The sequence below is a fragment of the Cibotium barometz genome, chromosome 44, assembly GCF_041138505.1.
Source record: "Cibotium barometz isolate CiBa-2024 chromosome 44, ASM4113850v1, whole genome shotgun sequence".
NCBI classification, from domain to species: Eukaryota; Viridiplantae; Streptophyta; class Polypodiopsida; order Cyatheales; family Cibotiaceae; genus Cibotium; species Cibotium barometz.
The window spans coordinates 26,176,739-26,200,954 of NC_141089.1; the positions used below are offsets into that span (position 1 = coordinate 26,176,739).

Consider the following 24,216-nt stretch of genomic DNA (forward strand, 5'->3'; position numbering starts at 1 on the left):
TGTACACCTCAAAAGCTAGAGGGAGGAATCTTACACTTATCTTTTAGTTATATTGTTGTAGAGAAGAGAAGAAGTTAGAAGAAAATTCAGCCATCCATCTGTCTCTTGTGTCTTGCACTCTCTTGTATTTGTGTGTTTTCTTGCAAGAACTCAAGCTCTCTCTCTCTCCCTTGTATTCTAATTATGGTATCAGAGCTTCAATTTATGTGAGAGATAAGGAAGAAAGAAAGAGGCAATAACAAGTAAGAAAGGAAGTGATACACGGGTAAGAGCATCATTATCTTTTTCCCTTCTTGGTTTAGGTACAACACCCCTTGGTAGCTTCGGGAGCTACACATCGCCGATTGAGGAGTTGTCATCACAGGCTTGAAGATTCCTCTGTGGTATGTAGTACTTTATATTGTTGTTTTGCGGCCAGATTCGCATTTCGGGCATGTTTTGGTCTCTGTTCTCTTGGTAGTTTCGAAAAGTTTTCGTTCAGAACAGCCTCTGGTCAAAATCTAGTTACTATAGTGAAATAGAGCATTTTGGGAGTATAGACAAATTTTTCACATGTATTATTGACATTGGGTGTATGTACATATACTTTGGTCAATTCTCCTGACCTACGGGCGGGTTGTGCTAAAGATACTATTGTGTTACAGGTTGCATACATAAATTGTCTATTGTAATTTTTTAATTATTGTAGGAAAACATGTCTAACAGAATCAATCAGATTATTAGTGAGAAGTTGGAAAAGAACAACTTCCATGCCTGGAAGTTCAGAATGACCAATTTCCTGATGGGTAAAGGATTTTGGGACTATGTGGAAGGAGACAATAAGGAGTCTCGGGAGTTGTCTAAAGAGAATACCACTCCAGCAGACATAAAGGAATTTAAGGATTGGAATGAGGGTGCAAGGAAAGTCACAGACACAATGATAGGACACACACAAGATTCCAACACTCCAGCAGTTGCATGGTAGAACCTTATGTAGATGTTCCAAATAAGTACTAAGGCAAGGAAACTATAGCTTAAACAAGGGTTGCATATAGTGGAAATGAAAAGCATGTCTATTAATGAATCTCGGGGGATTCACTATATGTAAACTCTCTATATCACGTGCGTTCAAGGCCTAGTTTAAAAACCCGGCCTTATCTGTAAATTTTTCATGAATAAAACACACCCTTTTTCTATTCAATCTATAAATACCCCCTTTAAATGGTACCCCTCTGTATGTAAATAAGGTGTAAAAAAGGGATTTTGGTAGAACCTTATGTAGATGTTCCAAATAAGTACTAAGGCAAGGAAACTATAGCTTAAACAAGGGTTGCATATAGTGGAAATGAAAAGCATATCTATTAATGAATCTCGGGGGATTCACTATATGTAAACTCTCTATATCACGTGCGTTCAAGGCCTAGTTTAAAAACCCGGCCTTATCTGTAAATTTTTCATGAATAAAACACACCCTTTTTCTATTCAATCTATAAATACCCCCTTTAAATGGTACCCCTCTGTATGTAAATAAGGTGTAAAAAAGGGATTTTAAAAACCCCTTATGTTGAACCCACGTGCTATGCTTACATATTTATGAGTGACTCCCCCAAATAATGAATATGCTTTAAATATCAAGGGCATTGTTGAATCCCTTAATTCTATCAATGTACTTGTGGAGAATGATGATCTGGTTAGTGTCTGTTTTGAATGGGCTTGGTTAGTGTGTGTTTTGTTGGACAGATGGTTAAGCAGGGTATGTAAGTGAGGTTTAATCCTCAAGGATGTTTTGTGAAAGACTTCAAAAATTAGTGTCGCTTGGTTGTAAAGGGTAACACAAATGGCAGGATGTTTATTTCGGATGTGAACATACCTAAAGTAAAGGTAGCCATGTTTGCACATGGAACAGATGTCATTGCAGATATTGATGTATGGCACAAGTGCATTGGTCATGTGAATGTACAGTGATTGAAGTCTATGCAAGCCCAAAATATTGTTGTAGGTTTGCCAAAGTTTAAGGTTGATGGCATGCATAAAGTATGTGAATCATACGAGCGTAAGCAGGCCAAATATGCTTTCCCACATGAAAATCATGTCAGTGCAAGGCCATTAGATTAGCTTAGGCCATGTTTAGGCATGCTCAGGATAGTTGTTGGTACACAAGTATCATGCAAAGGGAAGGAAAAGGTAAATTAACCTTTTTTCCCTGATTTGTCAGTAGGTCACTCATATGTGGTGATGGTGTCTCTAATGGCTTTGAGCAGAGCCTTGATGAGGAGCTTGGAATTCCGTCTATGGTTACTCTCGGTGTAAGGAGAACCAAGACTGTTTTTAGAATAGGTAGTGATCCAGGTGTACGCAGGTCTACGAGGCTTAGGTACCCTTTTGAGACAAGTTGAGATATTATGAGTATATATTCCATCAGTATGCCTACATGGTTAAAGAAATAAAAGAAATTGAGCCTAGTTGTTTTGAGCAGGCACTTGGAAATAAGAAATGGGAAGATGCCATGAATGAGGAGATGGCAGCATTGGATGCAAATGCAACATGGGAGTTAGTGCCTTTGCCTAAAGAAAAGAAGGAAATTCGAAGTAAGTGGGTGTATAAAGTCAAGAATAATGTTCATGGTTCTACGAGCAGGTATAAGGCAAGATTGGTTGCCAAGGGCTATGCACATACTTATGGCATTGACTATGAGGAGACATAAGAATGGAAACCGTGAGAGCTATCATTGGCTATGGATGTAGCAAAGGGTTGGTCTTTGCATCAAATGGACGTTTAAAAATTCCTTCTTGTATGGTGATTTGTAAGAAGAAGTATACATGATACAACCGCTAGGTTTTGAGAGTAATGCACACCCATATTTTGGGTGCAAAGTATGCTAAGCCTTGTATGGCTTGAAGCAAGCACCAAGAGCATGGTCAGACAAGATTGGGAAGTATCTTGTTTACCATTGGATTTCAGATATCCAATGCACATTTTTCACTTTATGTAAAAAAGACAAATAGAGGGATCATGCTATTAGTCATCTATGTGGATGACTTGATTATCACTCGTGATAATGATGCTGAGATACATGATCTCAAGAGGATTTTGAAGAAAAAGTTTGAGATGAAGGATTTGGGTGAGCTGCGGTATTTCTAGGGCATAGAGGTGGTGAGAGCACCTCATGGAATTTTGTTACTATAGAGGTAGTATGGTTAGGACATGTTGTCCAAGTATGGTATGATAGGCTGTAAGCCTATTTCAGTGCCATTGGAGTAGAACACAAAGCTTTCTACAAATATAGGTGAGCTTTTGGAGGACCCCACTACGTACAGGTGCATAGTGGGGAGCTTGATCTACATGATCATTACTAGGCTAGACTTGAGCTATGATGTTTGAATTGTGAGACAGTTTATGCAGGCCCCTAGGAAGCCACACTTGGATGTAGCTAGATAGATTCTCATGACCATATTAAAGGCGAGTTTTTTATGGACTTTTCTATGAGGTTGGTATAGAGATACTACTACATGGGTACACAGATGTTGATTGGGATGGTAGTGTTAGAGACGAAAGATCTACCAGTGGTTTGATGTTCTCATTTGGGAGTGTTTTTGCGAGTTGGAGTAGTAAGAACCAGCAAACACTTGCCTTATCGAGTACAGAGGTATGGCAACTTAGGAGGTATCCTGGTTTTAGAAGCTACTTGGTGATATGGGCGAGCGCGTGGATAAGAAAATTGTCATTTATTGTGACAACATGAGTAGCATATAGTTGGCCAATAACCCAGTATACCATGCTAGAACAAAACACATTGAGGTACACTATCACTTTGTGCAGGAGAAGGTTCTAGTAGGTGATGGTATATGTCAACACATAGAGGATCGTGTGGTTGAAATCTTCACAAAGGCATTGGGCATAGAGAAGCTCCATAGGTTTAGAAGCTCAATTGGAGTGCAGTTCTGTGTAGAGTTGAGATCGAGGGGGAGTGTTGAGATACTAAGCTCAACTAGTGCTAAACGATAGACATTTATAACCCGCCTAGGTGATAACTTCCACACTTATGTAACTGGAATGGTTGGTGAGATTATGGTTGATATGACGTGGGATGACAGGCTGTGTGACAACCACTATACTAGAGTTATGGCATAGTTATAGAGTTAGCTCATATAGTTAGGTTCACACTATAGACCGAAAATTTTATATGTTGATGTAGGAGAGTACTTTTCCTTTATGTATGTACTTTATCTTTTAGTTATATGGTTGTAGAGAAGAGAGGAAGTTAGAATAAAATTCAGCCATCGATCTCTCTCTTATGTCTTGTACTCTCTTGTGTGCTTGTGTTTGCTTGCAAAAGGAACTCAAACAGACATAATCTTCAGATTTTCCCTGCATTCTCTTTAAAATTTTTAATTCTCTTAAGTCGATGTTTCTTAATTCTCAAAAGTACATAATCTCCAAATTCAAAAGATATTGCTTTATCTTTGCGGTTTGATTTCTTACCACATTGCTCTATAGTAGATCGTCTTACCTCACTCAAAATGCAATTAAAACCTATCGTGAATTAATTAGCAGCTTTGATTTTATGGGAAAGTCTTGTAGCCAAAACAAGCAAAGATTTTTCATATATGATCTCAAAAGATGCTCGACTAGTATAGCTCAATAAGAAGTATCTTTGTAAGCAAACTAGAGAAGATGAATGTAGTTATCCCATGAACTACATAGGCTCTAAGTAGATCCAAGATAGTGCTATTGACAACCGTAGTCTATCCATTCATTTCTAGATGGAAAGTAGTGAGAAGTCTAACTTAGTTCCTATGTTGGAGGAAAGAGTGATCCCAAAATTATTGTGGAATCTAGAGTCTCTATCAGAAACAATCACTTTTGGCAAACCGTAATGCATAAAAACTTTCTTGGTAGACATGATTATGGCTTGCTAAAGAAGTCATGTTTTCTGACAAGGTGAAAGAGGCTTGCTTATTGAGACAGTCTATTATAAGCATCGAGTCATGAAAAACGACAACAAAATCATGCAAATGACAACTCAACTTCATTTTTTGGAAAAAAAACCTAAAAATGTACTTTTTAAACAAAATTAGAGACAGAAAACACACTTTCATCGCAAACATTTAAAAAAAATCACTGCTTTTGTGAAAAAAAATGCATAAAACATTACTTACATTTTACTCTAAACCCAAAAACGTCCAATTGAAAAAAGAATTATAAAGAAGAAGAAACTCTTCCAATCAACTAGGAGAGTCATTGTAGCTTTTGCTTAAAAATATCAATAAACTCAAATCCGTATACAAGAATTTCTATATCCTGCAAATTAAACATGTCCACACGTTGACGAATTCCACTTTTCTTTCCCTTTTTGCTTTGTTTAAGCATCTCTAGATCATACTTTCCCTTGAGCACCCATAAGTTTTGTACCAATACACACTTCTAGACTGCGTGCTGTTGTACGTAGTATGCTATCCACAAATTGATAGGTGGTAAAATTGACGTTATTTTTAGACCCAACATAATTTGAAACTCTCTTACATGGGGCTAGTGTATTGTCTAAGAAAATAAATTTTCTTTTTATACAAAGTTGATCCAATGGTTGAGTTTAAGTATATTTTGATATTGAGACAGGTATATGGAGTCTATGCCCATAGAAGAGGCTTATTGAAAGAAACAATTTCTCTAGATTTAGATAGAAAACCAACAATCTAAACAGTCAAATTTTAGATGGTAGGGAGTATTAAAAGTTATCAGTTTACTTTATTTTGATCTAATAGTTTGATTATGAGTTATAATCTTTGCAAAAACACAATTTTTAGTTTATAACAATTAGATTTTGATTCATAAATTTAAATGACAACAGTTCTCGTTTTGAAAAATTGATGGAAATTAGGATTCTAAAGTCTTGTCTTGTTGACAAAGTGGATTTTGGAATCCAAAATTCTGTGAAGAGAGGTTTCTATTGTGATTAAAATTTTTGTTTTTAAAAAAGAGAAGTTTTGGTCCATAATGAATAAAAAATTCACTTTTATTGGATGAAAATTTTAGTCTGTCTCAATGGAAAAAAAATTCATCAAAAAATTCCATCGAATTTAGATTCCACAATCCACTTGGATTCTGGAATCCAAATTTCTATCGTCGGATTGAAATTTTTGTCTTAAACGATTTTTTTTTGAAAATGTTCGGTGTGACAGACTAAATTTTTCATCCAATAAAAGTGATTTTTTTGTTCATTATGGACTAAATTTATCTTTTTTTGGGTGAAAATTTCACTGTCACGTTAGAAATGTCAGATAGATAAAAATTTGGATTCTAGAGTCTAAATTTTCATTAATTTTTCAAAACAAGAACTGTGGTCATTTTTATGGCTCAAAATCTAACTATTATAAACTAAAAACTTTGTTTTAATTGCAAAGAATATAACTCTAAATCAAATTGTTATATCAAAATAAGGTAGACTTATAAATTATAGTACTCACTACCATCTAAAATTTGACCTTTTGGATCGTCAATTTTCTATCTGAATATAGAGAAATCATTTCTTTCAATAAGTCTGTTCTATGGCCATGGACTCCATATACCTACTTATATTAACATCAATATATGCTCTAATTGAATGATTGGGATAAAGTACAATGATTGGGATGAAGTTAGGTAAACTCTTGTAGAAGAAAAAACACATTTTTCTAATTCTAAGTAAAGAGTGTATTATACATTACTACATAGACATGCGTGAATTATTAGTAGTTTTAAAGAATATTATATCTTTTCATGGACCTTGTTTTTTCTATTTTGTTATTTAACATGAAAAGTGAAAAAATTTTCACCTTTAAATTAATAATATGCACATTTTTTAAAAGAAGTTTGAAACTATGCTTATTTTGCAAAAGATAGAAACATTTCTGTTTAATGTCTCCAAAAGATTGTAAAATTGATCAATATTTAGGACTAGTGAAAAATCAAGATAGCCTTGCAAATGAAAACTCATGAATCATTAACATTTTTCATGACTCGATTTTTATAGTCCAAATCATGTCATTATGACTGTTTGTAGTAGGCAAACCCTTAATGAAGTCCATTGATATATATTCCTAAGTATTATTAGAGATTGGTAGAGTTGTGAGAAGTCCTTGGGTCTTACCTTTATAGCTTTAAATTTTCTGACAAATAGAACATTAAACCATAAATTTTGCTACTTCTTGTTTAAGATAATGCCAAAGGAATTATCTAGAAACTAATTGCAAAGTAGCAAAAACACCTCAATGATCCCACATGTATGGGAGGTGATGCATTTCCTCCAATACAAACTATCTGAAAGGTTTTGTAATAAATAATCTCTTCTAAAAGAAGAGGAAACCATTATGACACAAGTAATCACCAATAATAGGTTCTAATAATTATCTTTAAGCTTGATCCAAGCTTCATAAAAGTTAGAGCCATGCTCATAAGACTCTCTGATAGGACTCAAGGGTTCACTCTTAATCTCACCGAGATGTTGTGGACACTAGGATGTTGTTTTTATTTCCTAGTTGTTGATATTGGATCATGGGTTGAAAACTATAGATAAATGGAGCCCATTTCATATATCGGGATCAAAAATCAGAGGTTGGGTCAACAAATCATGAATGCTATGTTGGTTAATTTTGATTAAAAACTCAAATTTCATTAAATAATACTTCCAAAGTCTTGAAGCATGAACAAAAATAGTTAATTTCTTGTCATACGTACTATAATTTATTTATATTGGTTTAAGCTTATGACACTCTCATAGGTAATGGGATATCCATCTTTCATGAGAATAGCCCAAAATCCTATCCCACTTGCATTAGTAACTACTACAAAGAATGGCGGTTTAAAATCTGGTAACCTAGGAACTAGTGCATAAGTCCAAGATTTCTTAAGCTCAATAGAAAAGGAATGGTCCTATCTGCAAGTGTAAGATACCACCAATACCGTCACTAGGGATAGGGAGGCACCTCACTCAATAAGATCAATCCCAAGCCATGGTGAGAGCTATCTCATCAATGCCTCTCTTGGACAATCTGATTTATAAGCGATCTCCATAGGGTTGGGGGTCCTACCTAAAATGTAAAGGAACTCTTTTTTCGATTTCTAGTCTCTCGTAAGGAAACACTCGACTCATCAGGTCCACCCAACCACTCGCATCCCAGTGACTAGAATGGTTCATCTATGAGGTTTACCTAAATTAGGCACATTGTTTCACTGATGCAAATTATAACATGATTCATTTATTTATCCTTGTGCATAGGTTCCTTTATCCCTTAATGATGAATACATTCTTTTTCAATCAAGTTAGCCTATATAAGAAAGAAATTCATCATAAAAAATAACTATAGTTTCAAACCCTTGACATCCAGAGTTTCATCCATCTCTAATCCTTGGCTCACTAAGTCACAAAAACAATCTAGACCTTACAACCGTTGTGGTGGCAAAAGTCACTCGCAGAGTAGAACGAGAATTGTCCCCTTCACCCTTCACCCTCTTCTTGATATGGGGACCTTTCCAACTCAGGCTTGTAACCAATAGAAAGATCGGCCACCCTGCCCCGTTACCCAACCAAGGTGGTTGACCCGATCTGTAAGTATTTCTAGAGCCGGTTGTCCCCGGTGGGGAGTACCCGGTTGCCCCAAACCAATCACTAAATAGATCACACCACAATGGTTGCCCCAAAACTGATCTAGTCACAATGGTTACCCTAGGGGGAAGTTCCCTAGTTCACAAATTCATCATTCACATTTAAAGATCATGTTTTGTCTCAAAATCTTTATGATACCAACATAAACAATTCCACCATCGTACTCATGGGGAAAACTTTTTAGCAATAATGCAATGCATACATCTTCTTCCATATTTTAGTTCATGGACTGCAAGCTATGTGGTTAGGCTTCTCATTGCATTTAGGTGAGACTCAAGAGGATATCCCCTATTTAACTTAAGTTCAAAGAGTTGAATTAGAAGGTTGATATTTGAGATCTTAACTTGAGCACCAAAAAATGTGTCCAACTCTTCCCAATCTTCATTTGAAGTGCTTCTTCCATCTATGTGATGGATAAACTAAGCACATTAGACCAAAACTATGATGGTAAGAGATTTCTCATCCTTACTAACCCATAATGCTTCTCCCTTCATGGTGTTAGGATTTCTTTCCTGCCCATTGGAAATGATGTTAGAAGTGGTGCACCACTCAGGAACCGCGGCCAATCTGAGGTCGAGGGCTCTCTCTCTCTCGTATCTCGTACACCCACTCACACCAAAGGTGTGTTGGAGGGATGAGAGAGCCCCAAGGGTATTTGACCCTTTATATAAAGATGTTGAACACCACTTTATGCATAATACGGGACTAAATGCTTCCACGTGTAAGTCGAGGAGGAGGAGCTTCATTACAACACCCTCGTGAAGTTGCAACATGCACCAACCACCTTTTAAAGATCACCATGCATAGGCAATAAACTGATTACTTTAGACCAAAGCTATAATGGCAAGATATTTCTCATCCTTACAAACTTCATAAATCTTCTCCCTTTGTGGTTTTAGGATTTATTTCCTTCCCATTGGAAATGATGTTAGAAGTGGAACACCACTCACAAATAACTACGACCAACCTGAGGTCGAGGGCTCTCTCTTCCTCATATCCCATACACCCACTCACACCAACAGTGTGTTGGAGGGATGAGAGAGCCCCAAGGGTATTTGACCCTTTATAAAAAGGTGTGAAACACCACTTTATGCATACATGATTAAATGCTACCACGTGTAAGTCGAGGAGGAGAAGATTCATTCCAACACCCCCATAAAGTTGAAACATGCACCAACCACCTCCTAGAGATCACCATGTATAGGCAAGCACCTAGCCACCCATCCAAGAGGTGGCACCCTCCCATTTGTAGAGGTGGAGTGTAGTTTTTTACATGGACTTGACCTACCATCGATATAAAGGAGGTTCGTCCAATCTAATCAACCGCAAGCAACACCACCGCCTGACCTTGAGCAACAATGGGCACAAGGTTGTGATACCATGTTAGAAGTGGAGCACAACCTACAAACAACTAGGTCCAACCTCAGGTCGGGGTCTTTCTCTCCCTCGTATAACATGCACCCAGTCACACCAAAGGTGTGTTGAAGGGATGAGAGAGCGACAAGGGTATTTTACCCTTTATACAAAGGTGTGTTGGAGGGATGAGAGAGCGACAAGGGTATTTTACCCTTTATACAAAGGTGTGTTGGAGTGATGAGAGAGTCCTAATGATATTTTACCCCTACTCGGTCCAACATCCATGTTAGAAGTGGAGCACAACCTACAAACAACTAGGTCCAACCTTAGGTCGGGGTCTTTCTCTCCCTCGTATACCATGCACCCAGTCACACCAAAGGTGTGTTGGAGGGATGAGAGAGCGACAAGGGTATTTTACCCTGTATACAAAGGTGTGTTGGATTGATGAGAGAGTCCTAATGGTATTTTACCTCTACTCGGTCCAACATCCATGTTAGAAGTGGAGTTAAACCTACAAACAACTAGGTCCAACCTCAGGTCGGGGGCTTTCTCTCCCTCGTATCACATGCACCCAGTCACACGAAAGGTGTGTTGGAGGGATGAGAGAGCAACAAGAGTATTTTACCCTCTCTACAAAGGTGTGTTGGAGTGATGAGAGAGTCCCAATGGTATTTTACCCCAACTCACTCCAACCTCTGGTTGGGGGCTTTCTCTCCCTCGAATCCCATGCAGCCAGTCACAGTGTTGGAGGGATGAGAGAGCCAAGGGTATTTTACCCTCTATACGAAGGTGTGCAACAATACTTTATGCATATGGGATTAAGCTATTCCACGTGTAAATTGAAGAGGAGGAGCTTCATTCCAACACCCCCCTGAAGCATAACTCCTATTGCAACACTGGCACTAACCACCTCCTACATATCACCATGCATAGGCAGGCACTTAACCACCCATCCAACAGGTGGTACCCTCCAATCAATAGAGGCAAAGGGGAGCTTTTTACATGGCCTCGCCCTACCATCCATATAAGGGAGGTCCGTCCGATCCAACACTACCTAGACTACAAGCAGCACCACTGCCTAGACCCTCAGCACAGTGAGCACAAGGCTCTCATATCATGTGAGAAGTAGAGTACCACCCACAAACAATTACAGTGAAACTGAGGTCGGGGGATGTCTCTCCCTTGTATCCCATGCACCCACTCACACCAAAGGTGTGTTGGAGAGGTATGAGAGAGCCCCAAGGGTATTTAAACCTTTATAGGAAGGTGTGCAACACCACTTTATGCATATGGCATTAAGCATTGCCGTGTGTTAGTCGAGGAGGAGGGACTTCATTCCAACAAATGCTCCACAATCCCTTTCTCATTAATGTAATTTTAATATTATTTTGCCATGTATGAAAGTCTGTTCCTTAAAATTTATCTATCTTGGTGGCCATTAAAGAAGGTCTTACCTTAGATAGCCAATGTCTACTCCCTTTATATACAAGAAAATAAATGATTAAAAAAAAGATTGAGCCGAAATGCTTTAAGTAATGATCCCTCCCAGAATTATATATGCATGAGAATAAGTATGGAAAAACTTCTAAAAATGTGGAACAAAATCTAATTCTGAGAGCTGATACACAAAGAACTAATTCAGATAGCTAAGTCTGATACACAGAAAACTAATTTAGATAGCTAAGTCTGATAGCTGACTCAGATAGTTGTTTCAGACAGCTGAGTCTGCGAGTTGACTTAGACAGCTGACTCAGAGAACTACTTCAGCTAGCTGATGTAGATAGTTGACTACTGAGAATTGATTTAGTTAGCTGATGTAGACAGATTATTCAACATTCTAATTTTGTCAATTGATTTAGTAAACTTGGCCAAAAAAGTAAACCGGCCAAGAACGTGAGCAGAAACTGTGACAAGTGGCAACTACTGTCTGTAGGTAGAGCAAGTCATTTGTAGTCATCAATAGGTTATTGGCACTCAATAGAGTAGGTGATTGACTATCAGTAGAGTAGCAATAGGTCATTAGATGTCGGCAACAAGTCGTCATACTGTTAGTAGCAGGTCATCCGACATTAGCAATGAATGTCAGCAGGTACATGGAATGGTACACGTGAAGAAGCTGGTAAAACATACAACTTCTAGCAGTGCACCGATCACAGAAGTGGCATGCGAAAGCTAATGTAGACAGACAAAGGTGCACGTGAAGTTGATGTAAATAGATGGAGTTGCACATGGAGCAGATGTAGATAGATAGAGTAGCTCGTGGAGCGGCGATGTAGATAGGAGAATTCCACAAGATGAAGTAGCTAGATTAGTCATCTCTGGAGAAGAGATGAAGTAGCTGGATTAGTCATCTCTGGAGAAGAGATGGATCCCACCAACTAGGAGCTTTGTGTGGCTTTAGTACATCAATTGTGTGGCTTCAGTAGTACAGTTGATGTAGCTGATGAAGAAAATGGCATGAAGTGTTGCACATCAGTAAATGCAGATGACTAGGTGAGAGAAGTAGACGAGAGCAACAACAAACTAGCCTCTCATACCAAATGTTGGCATTCATGGTGGCTCATAATGATGAATGAAGAACATGGTTAAGTATAATGATCAGAGATTAATGTTAAGTAAAATTAGATTAGCTTAATCACATGAGATAACATAATGACAAGGTAATGATGGACAATGAGAGCATTTCTCTTGCATTAGTGTGCCTCTTTAAATATGCAAGTACAAAAGTGATTACAATGAGCTAATCAAGATTAGCCACTAATCATATCCACAAATCTCTCCATGCTTCTCTCCCATAGGTCCCTCCTTGAGTCTCTCTGCACTCCACAATTCTCTCTCCCATGATTCTAGCTTTCTTATACAAGGTGCGATATTTGGCAACAACAAGTTTGACCACTTGTTGCAAAAGTAGAGATTCTCTAGTAAATGACATTCAACTGAGCTAGTGAATATAAGTGACCTTTGATCAAGTCTACACCATATGCCCCATTTTCCCCTAAGGCTTAATACATGAGTATTTCAGTGCATATTTCAACAGGGGAGGCCCATCACCATCGGGGATACTGAAATAAATGCTCATAATGGTTCTCTAACACCCAACCATCTCCTCATGTGTCTTGTAAGCCTAGAGCACCTGATAGTGACACTTCTCTACTCTAGAAATCTTTTTTGATAGTTTTGCCTCACCAAGCAGTGTGCACCTCTTCTTCACTATGATTGACAAAGGCTAGGTCTTTGTTCTCTGACGCTTTGGGATCAATATCCCTCCCACCCTGTGAGTAGGATCTAAACTAGGAATGAGGGGGGGATCTAAGATTAAAGGTAAGGACAAGATCTAGCGAGGTGTCCCATCTTTCTCGGTAGATGAAACATTGGAATGAGAGGCTAAAGTTCTCAACTCTTTACAAAATAGGGTCCCCCAGAGGCAAGAAAGCGATATGGCATGAGCTAGTAACTCCAAAGAGGCTATGTAGATACGAAGGGATGGAATCCTAGCCATCTCATCAAGAATGGTGAGGGGGATTCCATCATGCTCTTGATAGCACCACATATCATGGGGAGGAGAGGAAGAGCTTGGAACCTAGAAAGCAAATTGTCATTGGAAAGCCTGAGACATGACAAAGGGTTGGACATTAGGTCAAAGCCATTGTGCCGCATCATTGTTGCAAAGAGGGCCTAGGCTGCTGTACTTAGTGCGAATGAGGCTCAATTGCATGACTCTATCCAAAACTATAGGAAAATCAAACTCAACTTGGTAGTAGGCCACACCCCAAGGGATGGATATCTGTTATCTTTCTAGGCTTGCTTATAAAATAGATCCTGGAGATATCCACGCACTGAGCGGCTACCCACAATCTTGCATACCAAGGTGAAGGCCTCCCAAGATGTGATTGTTGAAGAAGCAAGGAGCTAGAGGTTTTCTTCTAAAAAATAAAGGTAAGAGAAAGGGATGGAAGATTGTTGCAAGTCCCCATTGTCATTGCCTACTGCGTAAAGAATACAATCTAAGGGCTTCTATTGTAATGCTCAATGTTTAGGTGCTCACATTAAGGCTTTGTGTCTACTTCATGTGTGACATTGAAAAAAGTATAGTATATCATTAATTTTTAAAACATCCATATGTCTTTGAATGGTCTATATACATATATCTTTCTCAAAAAAAAGTCATGGATGTTGTGTATAACAAGGGTCTTTGGACATCTACGCAGGGTGGAACCCGATTTTTATGCATAATTCTCGTGGGAACGTAGAAGGACAAGCAATAGTAGCTCGGAATGGACTTGGGCAAGCACGATTTAGTAGGTTCACTTGCACAGTTCACCACATGTCTAGGTTCTAGCTTTGATGTTGTGTAAAACATCACGCACCGTGGAACCGTATTTTTTGGTGCAATTCTTGTGAGTAGGGAGATGGAATGGGGATACTGCCCAGGAATGGATTTGGGAGGTACGATTTCTCTAAATAAGCATGATTGCTTGCACTTTTGACCGCTTTACTACTTGGTGTGTAAATTCCCGAACTACTATGTGTTTTTGCACTAACGTATATCTACACCCACTCATATGTTCACCTCACTCCCATCCTAAATGAGAGGGCTAATTCATTCTCTTGGAGTCTTTTAGAGTAAGCGCTCAACTACTTGAGGATGAATGGAGGATCAAGGCTTTGTAGAGAATAACTTGTCAATACTTGCAACTTTTGGTGAACAAGCATACAAGGTGCGATTATGTGGGTTAGCGACATGCAATGTTATGCGAGGTACCTTGTGCAATGTGTGAGGTACATACAACATGCAATGTGCAAGTTGGTGTGATTGTGATATGTAGCCTGTAGCATGGTGCCTGGTGTGCAATGTACAAGGTGAAATGCATGGTGTGCAATGTACGAGGTGCAATAAACGAGGTGAAATGTACATGGTGTGCAAGCATTCGAAGAGTAAATCTTCCTCTTCTCCTCCAAAAGGCTATGCCACCTTGTGCCTACTCCTCCAAATATAGCATAATTCTTTATGCATAAGGCCTCATGCATAAAGCATTATGCTTAAATCTTTATTATGCGTAAATCTTATTTATGCATAAGGCCTCACGCATAAGCATTATGCTTAAAGCTTTATGCATAAGGTCTCATGCATGCTTTATGCATAAGCTTTAGCATAGCTTGCATAGAGGCGTAGTTTGCATAACGCTTGCATAGCGGCATAGCTTGCATAAGCTTTTGTATCTATACATAGAGCTCTATGCATGCATTAAGCTCTATGCATGCATTAAGCTATATAGATAGAGCTTAATCTTTTTGATTTCGTATGTATACATTAGGTTCTTAGGGTTTTTTTATGTATGCATTACTAATCCTTTCCTCACCCTTTTTTTGGTTTTGTAGGTCTTCTAATCTTCTCTTTCAACATCACCAAAAAGAGGTAAGTGCTTTCCTATCTTTTTATCCTCTATTTTTATCTACAAAAAAGAGGGGTTTTGTTTTGTCTGTCCTCTATACATAGAACTTAATCTATGAATAGAGCTCTAATCGCAGAGCTTAATCTATGCATTAAGCTCTATTCGTAGAGCTTAATGCATAGATTGAGCTCTATGCATGCATTCATAATGCATAGAGATCTATGCATAGATTAAGCTCTATGCATGCATTAAGCTGTATGCATAGAGCTTAATCTATGCATGCATGAAGCTCTATGCATGCATGCTTAATGCATAGTGCTTGATATGCATAATCCTCATGCATAGCTTTATGCACATAAGGCCTCATGAGGCAAAAGTAATGTGTCTTGATACCATCAAGGTGCCTTTACTACCCTACAAAGACCCCGATAAGGGAACTCTACTTTTCCCCACAGGGACCTTCACGGGCATCTACTTCACAAAAGAGCTCAAATTAGCAAAATAGGGAATAAAGTTGAACTTAAGTATGGGTATTTATTCGGGAGGATAGAAAGCCCATTCTCCGAATTCGTGCTAGAGATTTATGGGGAAAGGAAGGAAGCGAAAAAGAAAGGAGACCATGTCATGTCTTCTGTGCACAAATTGATAATGAACTCCATGTACGGGAGGTTTGGCATCAAACCTGAATGCAACATAACAAAGATTTGTGATCAGGAAAAATTCGACAAGCCGATCTATCAATTCGGTATGGTGGAACCGGTGAACAGAACCCACTACGTGGTAAGTTACACGGGCACACTCTGTAGAGGTTGCAAGATCATCTGACAACATGATTTGTCAGCGCAAACAAAGAGTTTTGGCCAACTGACCCAAAAGTTGGCTGAGACAATGCATTTAGTTACTCGACTATTGTTCTATGAACCATTTTAGGTCGACCTTATCCTTGGCCAACATCCCCTTTGTTACGAATTATAGGAGAACCTTTCGTAACCAAGGCATAGCATTTAGGAGCTAGGAAGTAACCCTTTAAGGAAAGATCTTGCCAAACAAGAGTGTTTTTCTGTGCGGCTTGGGACATTATGGGAAATTGAGTTAATATATTGGGACTGAAGGTCACTAGGTTCCGGTGGGTCATGTGTCCCCGCTCTCACTGGTCTTTCATCTCTTTAAATCCGTTCAATTTTAACTAACACATTCTATATTGGATCAAAGCCCGAGAGTGATTGGTCTGACAAACCTTTAAATGATGATTGATGTTTGTTAACAACATGAACAAGCTAATTAAGATGAACTATTTGAAATCTAAATATGGGTGTACATTTTTTGTTTGCAATTATCTCGGGGGGGCCACTACTAAGAAATCATCTGTATCACGTGCGTTCAAGGGGTAATAAAAAAACCCCTCTACCTACATGCTATCAACTAATTAAATTACCCCTCTTTCTTAAGGAACCTACGGGTTTTTTTCAAAAGTGTAAATAAAAACCCCCTCTTGTAGATGTAATCCTGTAGGTTTTGTTAATTAAAAAAATCCTCCTGATGAACTCACGTGCTACAATTACATTGTTTTAGGTGTACCCCCCGGGGCAATTATGGGGGCACAAGCTCCTTGTGCTTTGGGTGCAGTCGTACCTCGCGAGGACTTCCTTTTGTTGGTTTTGTAGGTCCTCTAATCCTCTCTTTCAACATTGAGAAAAAGAGGTTAGCTCTTTTCTATCTTTCCTCTATTCTTATTGCACCCTTGGGTGCTGGGGATTTGTTTTGTAGGTTTGTTTTTGTACCTTAAATGAGAGAGCTACATGTGTAGAAAATGCAGTTGTACATCTACACAGGCAACTCTCTAGAATTTTTTTTAATTCCAGAGTGCATTTAAAGGGACATCTATAGGCATGTCTATAATGATCTAGACGCCTATCGGTAGACACGCTTTTAGACGCTCTTATAAATGTGCTCGTAACATTTTAAACCATGTTGTCAAAACGCGTCTATAAACACACCTACGGTTGCTTTTCCTTGTAGCAGTGGGATGGCAAGGTAGCCAGCTGCTCCTCTTCTTAATCAAAATATCGCTAGCCCAAGGGTCCAATGCCAATGTAGTGGACCTTGGACACGTATTTTTCCCAACAGGGAACCATTCTCTGCAATGGCAAGCTTCACAAGAGGTACTTAATTCGAGAGACTAGTTATGCAGTATGCTTAGAAGAGATACAGATGAGAGGATTTTATGTAAGCCATGATATGATCCCTAAGTCAGTGGAAAGATATATTAGAGTGCATGTTAATTTCTACATGATTAGCAATTGCAATGGGAAGTTTAATCGAGGACATGTTTTCTTTCATGGACTTAAATTGTCTAAATTCGTTCTACATACTATCCCAAAAGCGGCATTCTAGAATATTTTTACTACTAAAATTAAGAATTGGTCTAGGTTTTAAGTAGCCCATATTTTAAGGAATAAATTCTCATACAGTTTAGTTATACAACCCACATATAGTAGAAATTTTGGAAACAAAAACGAGCACATAGATTTAAGGGTTGTCCTTATTTTTGTTGGTTGAAAAATATTCCACCTATATCTAAATACATAAATCATGTACATCTACTTGGTATCATGTGTTGGCATTTAAGTAGAAAGAACTTTGTGGCTTTCAATAAAGTCACATCTTCCCAACAGAGGTGTGTTTAAACTTTAAAGTCATACCAATTTACAATCATAAAAGAAGTATGCTTCTTTATCGACATCATTCTCGTTGAATGATTAGGTTGACCATGCATCACATGTGCAATGTGATTTGGGACCTGTTTCATTGCCTCATAATATTAATGAGAGCTAAGAGTGTTACACCCATGCCCATAAGTTATTTTGAATGTCAAGGCACTTGCCATAGCCCAAGACTACTAGTGTCATACAAGTTTAACTTAATTCAAATACACACAGTAGTTAGGGCCTTTACACATGAAGGATGAGACCTACAAAGTGGTCAAAAGTTCAAGTAATTAGGCAATTTTTGAAAAATCATGTCCACCCAAGTTTGTTTCCGGGGAGCATCCCCATTCTATCTCCCGAGTCATCACAAGCATTACACTTGAAAATACGGTTGCATAGTGCGTGATGTTCGACAAATCAATGCTCAAACCTAGACATGGAATGAAATGTGGAACTAATCCTCCTAATCGTGCCCACCCAAGTCCATTCCTATGAACTATCGCTTGTCCCTCTACCTGCCCACGAGAATTACTCTTACAAATCCAGTTCCATCATGCAAAGTTGTGCAAGGATCCTTTTACACAACATCCATGACTTCTTTTGAGGAAGCATACACATTTCATCTTTATAGGACTTTCCCTCATCCATCTCTTTGCCACAACTAAAATTGTGCCTAAAAATATGATTCCACCTTATGTAGATGTCTAAAGACCCTTAGATGTAGCATTTTAGAAACTTGATTATAGGGCACATACACATTTTCTTTTTATATCTCCTTATGGAGGAAAGTTTTTAAAAATAGGCATACTTTCTAGAAAATTTACAGTAATTTTATGCTTTTTTTATTAGCCTAATTTCTTTTCTCGAACACTCATAAGATATCTTGATAAAGATATAAACCCTTCAAAGACATACATATGGATGCTTTGAAAAATAAAGCTATATACTATACTTGCCATTCAAAGACATATAGATGTTAACCAAAATGACTGCTTGGTTAAGGTGAGGTTTAGGAGTACCCATCCTTTCCACCTTGATTGATATTCTAGCTTTAACAAAAGACCAACATAATTTTCCATTGACCCCTTTGAGCAAGATGCAATTATGCAACATATCTAATCGGTGGGATTCGGTGGCTTTGTGACTAGTTGTATCTCTTTTTGGGTTTACCTCTATGGTTGTAATTGGGGTTTGAACTTGGGTCTATACTTATGTACAGTTACTTATTCTTTTGGTAATATATTGATTTCATACCCAAAAAAAGAAAAAGACATATGGATGTTTCAAAATTTAAGGCTATGTACTATACGTTTTGCATTGGGTCTATACTTATGTACAGTTACTTATTCTTTTGGCAATATATTGATTTCATACCCAAAAAAAGAAAAAGACATATGGATGTTTCAAAATTTAAGGCTATGTACTATACGTTTTGCAATGTAGCACGTATGATAGACAAAGAGCCTCAACATGAGTGCTTGAGCATTGAGCATTACAATAGAAGCCCTTAGATGGCAGTCTTCATAGAGTAGCTAATGGAGCCGACAGTTTACAACAATCTTCCATCCCTTTCCCAATTCCACACTTTAAGAGAAAGAAATAGATTAGAATCCATCAACAATTTCAAAATACATTCAATCTTATACATCAAGGGATCCTATTTCATCATGGAAAAAAGCTTGTTCATGAGCGTTCAATAACACAATCCATGAATGGTGATAACATATCGGCCTCTGGGGACTAGTGACCAATTACCACACACATATCTATCTATTGATATACATACACACACACACACGCATGGTATCTAATGGTGATCACATATCCCTCCCTAGTGACTAGTGCTACCTCTTCTCAACGAGGATTTGGTAAGTCTTCCCATCGCGTCATATTCCAGCTTCGTCATCCTGAATGCAAAGGAAAAGGAGGACTTGTCCTTGGCGGTCGTTTCTCCTTCTCCACTTCTGTGGATGTACCTACCTCCCCAGTCTTGGGCACTGTAATGACCCAAAGAGCTTGGCCCCTTTGTCATCAACAAGCAACTAATGATCAGTGAGAGCACCTAGCGAACGTATACGTCTAGTGACCGTAAAGGCCAACGACGCTGAAGCAAATCAATCCTTGATCAATAGCTATTAAAATTTTATACGGCTGTACCTTTTTGATGACCATTTGAGTTGAGGCTGTGATGTGTCGGGCCTCCAGTAAGGCTCCTCCGTGGAGCTATGCTCGCTCACCATCGTCGTTAGTGTGTCCAGAATAACACGGCGGGACGTGACGCCTGTGACAGTGAGGCTGACCATCTTGGAGCCCTGCATGGCAAACTGTGCCTCGCTTGCTCCTCCTGCGGTTATCGAGGCCAGCATTGAAGTCGACGACTTAATGGTAGCTTGGATATCGGGCATGCTCTCCACCCTGAACAAATTCATGGCCGCGAGTTCACCACTTGATAGAGCAACGTTGGCCTTGCAGGTTCTGGAACGTTGTTCACTCTCCATCATATCCAAGCCCACCGTTATGGGCTCCGACACGTTCTCCTTCCAACCTTTGGTGGCATTCTTCACGCCCACACTGAGCATGGAACCTACCCTGGCCATCGTCTCCTTGGAGCTGCGCCAAGGTAGCCTGCTCCTCCTCTCAATCAAAACATCAAGCAGGCGCATATCACTAGCCCAGGGGTCCAACGGCACCGCATTGTGGACCTTGGCCATGTGTTTTTCCCAACAGCGAACCATCCTCTGCAATGGCAGGCTCCGCAAGAGATACTTAGTTATAGAGACTAGATATATGCTCAGTATGCTTGGAAGAGATACGGATGAGAGGATTTTATATAAGCACTGATATAATCCCAACTCAGCGCTGATATCATCCTAAGTCGTTGGGAAGATGTAATCCCAACTCAGCTCTGATATTATCCTAAGTCAGTGGAAAGACATAACAGAGTGCGTGCTATTTTCCACGCGATTGTCAATTTCAACGCGACCTACGTTTAATCGTGGGCATGTTTTCTTCCGTGGGCTTAAATTAACTGAATTAGTCCTACATACTGTTTTTTTTTTTTAAACGGCATTCTAGTGTATGTTTACTACCAAAATTAAGAATTCGCAAAGATTTTAAGTAGCCCTTATTTTAATAGTCTTTTTTTTTAGGAATGATTTTTTTATAGTTTAGTTATACAACCGTACATAGTCGAGATTTTGGAAACAAAAACCAACACATAGATTTAAGAGTTGTCTTTATTTTGATTGTTTAAATAATATGTTTTTTAAAAGCCATCTAAATATATAAATCGCACACATCTATGTGGTATCATGTGTTGGCATTTAAATAGAAAGGATTTTGTGGATTTCAATACAATCACGTTTTCCTGACACAGGTGTGTTTAAACTTTAAAGTCATACTAATTTACAATAGTCAAAAAAGTATCCTTCTAGAGCTACCGATATCATTCTCCTTGAATGATGAGTTTGATCCACACATCACATGTGCATTGTGATTTAGGACTCCATTTCTCCGCCTCATAATATTAATGAAAGCTATGAGTGGTATGCTAATGCACATAAGTAATTTTGAATGTCAAGGCATGTGGCCCATGACTATTAGTGTCATACAAGTTAGAAAAAAACACACAATGGTTAGGGCGTTTACACATCCAGGATCAAACCTAGCAAAGTGGTCAAAAGAGCAAGTGATCAGGCTATTTTGAAAAACTCTTACTTGCCCAAGTCCATTCTTGGGCTTTATCTCCATTCCACCTCCCCACTCACCAGAATTGCACCTAAAAATATGGTTACACACATCAAGGCTAGAACCTAGACATGCTGTAAAATGTGCAAGTGATCTTGCTAATCATGCTCACCCAAGTCCATTCCCAAGCATTATTGCTGGTCTCTATACGTGGCCACAAGAATTATGCAAAAAGATATGGTTCCATCATGCGCAGATGTGCAAAGACCCTTACACGCGGCATCCATGACTTATTTTAAGGAAACATACACATTTCCTATTTATATAAGGGCAATGTTCCTCATCCATCTCCTCATCAACTAAAAATGTGCCTAAAAATCCAGTTCCACCTTAAATGTAGCATTTAAGAAACTTATTTTTAAGGCACATACATAGTTCCTCCTTATATCTCCTCAAGGAGGAAACTTAAAAAAAAAAGCAAAATCTACACTAATTTTCTAGTTTTTTCTATTGTCTTTATTCCATTTCTCAAGACCTTGGCAGACATCCTTTGGGACGACTCCCTGCCAGCTATTGCAATGTAGCTCTCCTTAGTTTAAACCATAAGCCAAATCCTTTCTCTAGCATTATGGCATAAGACAATTAGTCCTTTTCAAAAAACAGAGTTTCTATGCAAGTAAGAATTTCCTATTGAGTTTGATTCCACAAGATCCTTTTTCTCAAAATCTAGATTTTCTTAATGAAAATCACGAATCTCGTATTTTGGTTATCCACCCATCAATTACAATGAATTTTCGACTTATTTCTCAATGATTTCAGGTCTTAAGAAAACTTCTCTAAATCATCGGTAATGCATTCTTCATACTAAAGAAATGGGAATGGTCACAAGGTTTTGCTTGATTTCTTATTCGAGAGATAGGCACTACTACATGTTAGCCTAATACCGGTGCTTATACCGACGTCATTGAACGGGGTCTAAAAAAGCCCCGTCTCATCGGTATAAACGCTGGCATACGCGCCGGAACCACGACGTCGGTATAAGTGTCGGGGAAAAATACCGACGTTTATACTGGTGTCTATACCGACGTCTCACCGGCGCTAATATCGACGGCTATTTTGGCGTCTATACCGGCTACTATACTAGCACTTATACCGGGGTGTATACCTGCCGCTATACCGACGTTCACCTGCATCTATACCGACGACAATACCGACAGATATACCGGCAGATATACCAATGAATATATCGGTGTACATACTGGGGAATATACCGACGCTATACCATAATTTTTTTTTTGGGCAGAATAGTGTTGCCTGGCTGCCTGCAATTAACAGGATCAACAACAGCAAACAGACAGCACTATTTTGTCTAAAATATAGCACAAAAACAACCGTGCTCGTTTTTTTATTTTCTAGATCGATAAACAAGAAATTAAATTAAACATTAATACTCAAGAATGTTTTGATCATATACCATTATTTTGAAGGTCATCTTACATCATGGTAATGCCTCCCAATTGACGGTCTCTCCTTCTTCTTCAAGCATCTCAAATAAGGCCACAAGGCCATGTTTGTGAGCGTACTTCTCCTCTTGCCTACTTGGTGGGCGATTCATGGCCAACTCCTACACAAACGATTAACAATTATAACTTTTAGAAATCAACATTTAGCCCACATACATACATTTACATAAATAAAATTGCTACAAATACTTACGAATTCATGGCGCATGGTTTCGTAACCACCACTCCCAAGATGAGAAGCCCCTACTGTTTGGAGTCTTGCCCTTGCCGCCTCTCTTTGTTGTTGAAACCTCTCTGGTGTCTCTGTGAGCTCCTGAGCAATGGCTGCCCACTCCCTGTCATCTAGCCAAACAGGTTTCTCTTTCCCCTCTCTAAATGCATCCCTCGCCTCTGACCTACGATGCCCCATCAAAATGCGAGCTGTATACTGTATCCACTCATTAGAGACGACATTCATAGGGTTAGATGGCTGAAACTCTTGCTTTATCTTTGTATTTATATAATTTTTCTTTCCCTTATCTTGCTGATCCCATTTAGTCATGACAGAGTCGTGAAACTGTATAGTGCACAATTGTCGAATGCGTGTCTTCATTGCCTTCCCTGCACTATTCATTATTGGTGCCCCATCCCTAATTGTGTATATCTTGCTGTTGTCATGGTCATGTGCACCCCAGGGAGTGGAAGGTAACCCTATGGGTGTGCTATCAACAGATGAGAGCGAAGGACGACGCTCACGTGGTGGTGGTGTCATAGCATCTGTGGCACTAGCACCACAACAACCTCCCCCTGAAGACCTACTACGTGAGCGCCGTCTATGTGAAGAGGTGATAGATCGAGCTGTAAGAGGAGTGGAAGGCTGTGTGGTATGAGGTGTGGGAGCTGTTGTCGTACCCACAGGTGTGGGAACTGGCGTCGGGAAGCCAGATGGT

General features: G+C 38.9%; 1 protein-coding gene across 1 annotated transcript; it reads right to left on the reverse strand.

Annotated features, from left to right (window-relative positions):
• Positions 1–23,262: 23,262 nt before the first annotated feature.
• Positions 23,263–23,744, reverse strand: LOC147613126 (uncharacterized). Its single transcript, XM_086782757.1, has 2 exons — positions 23,481–23,744; positions 23,263–23,388 (listed from the first exon to the last, which is right to left on the reverse strand). The coding sequence occupies exons 1-2, from the start codon at positions 23,742–23,744 to the stop codon at positions 23,263–23,265; spliced, it is 390 nt and encodes a 129-aa protein (XP_086638883.1).
• Positions 23,745–24,216: the final 472 nt, after the last annotated feature.

Coding starts and splice junctions, on each gene's coding strand:
- LOC147613126 (XM_086782757.1), bottom strand. CDS start 23,744: ATGAATGTCGTCTCTAATGAGTGGATACAGTATACAGCTCGCATTTTG. Junction 23,389..23,480: donor AAACCATGCGCCATGAATTC/GTAAGTATTTGT, acceptor TCGTTTGTGTAG/GAGTTGGCCATGAATCGCCC.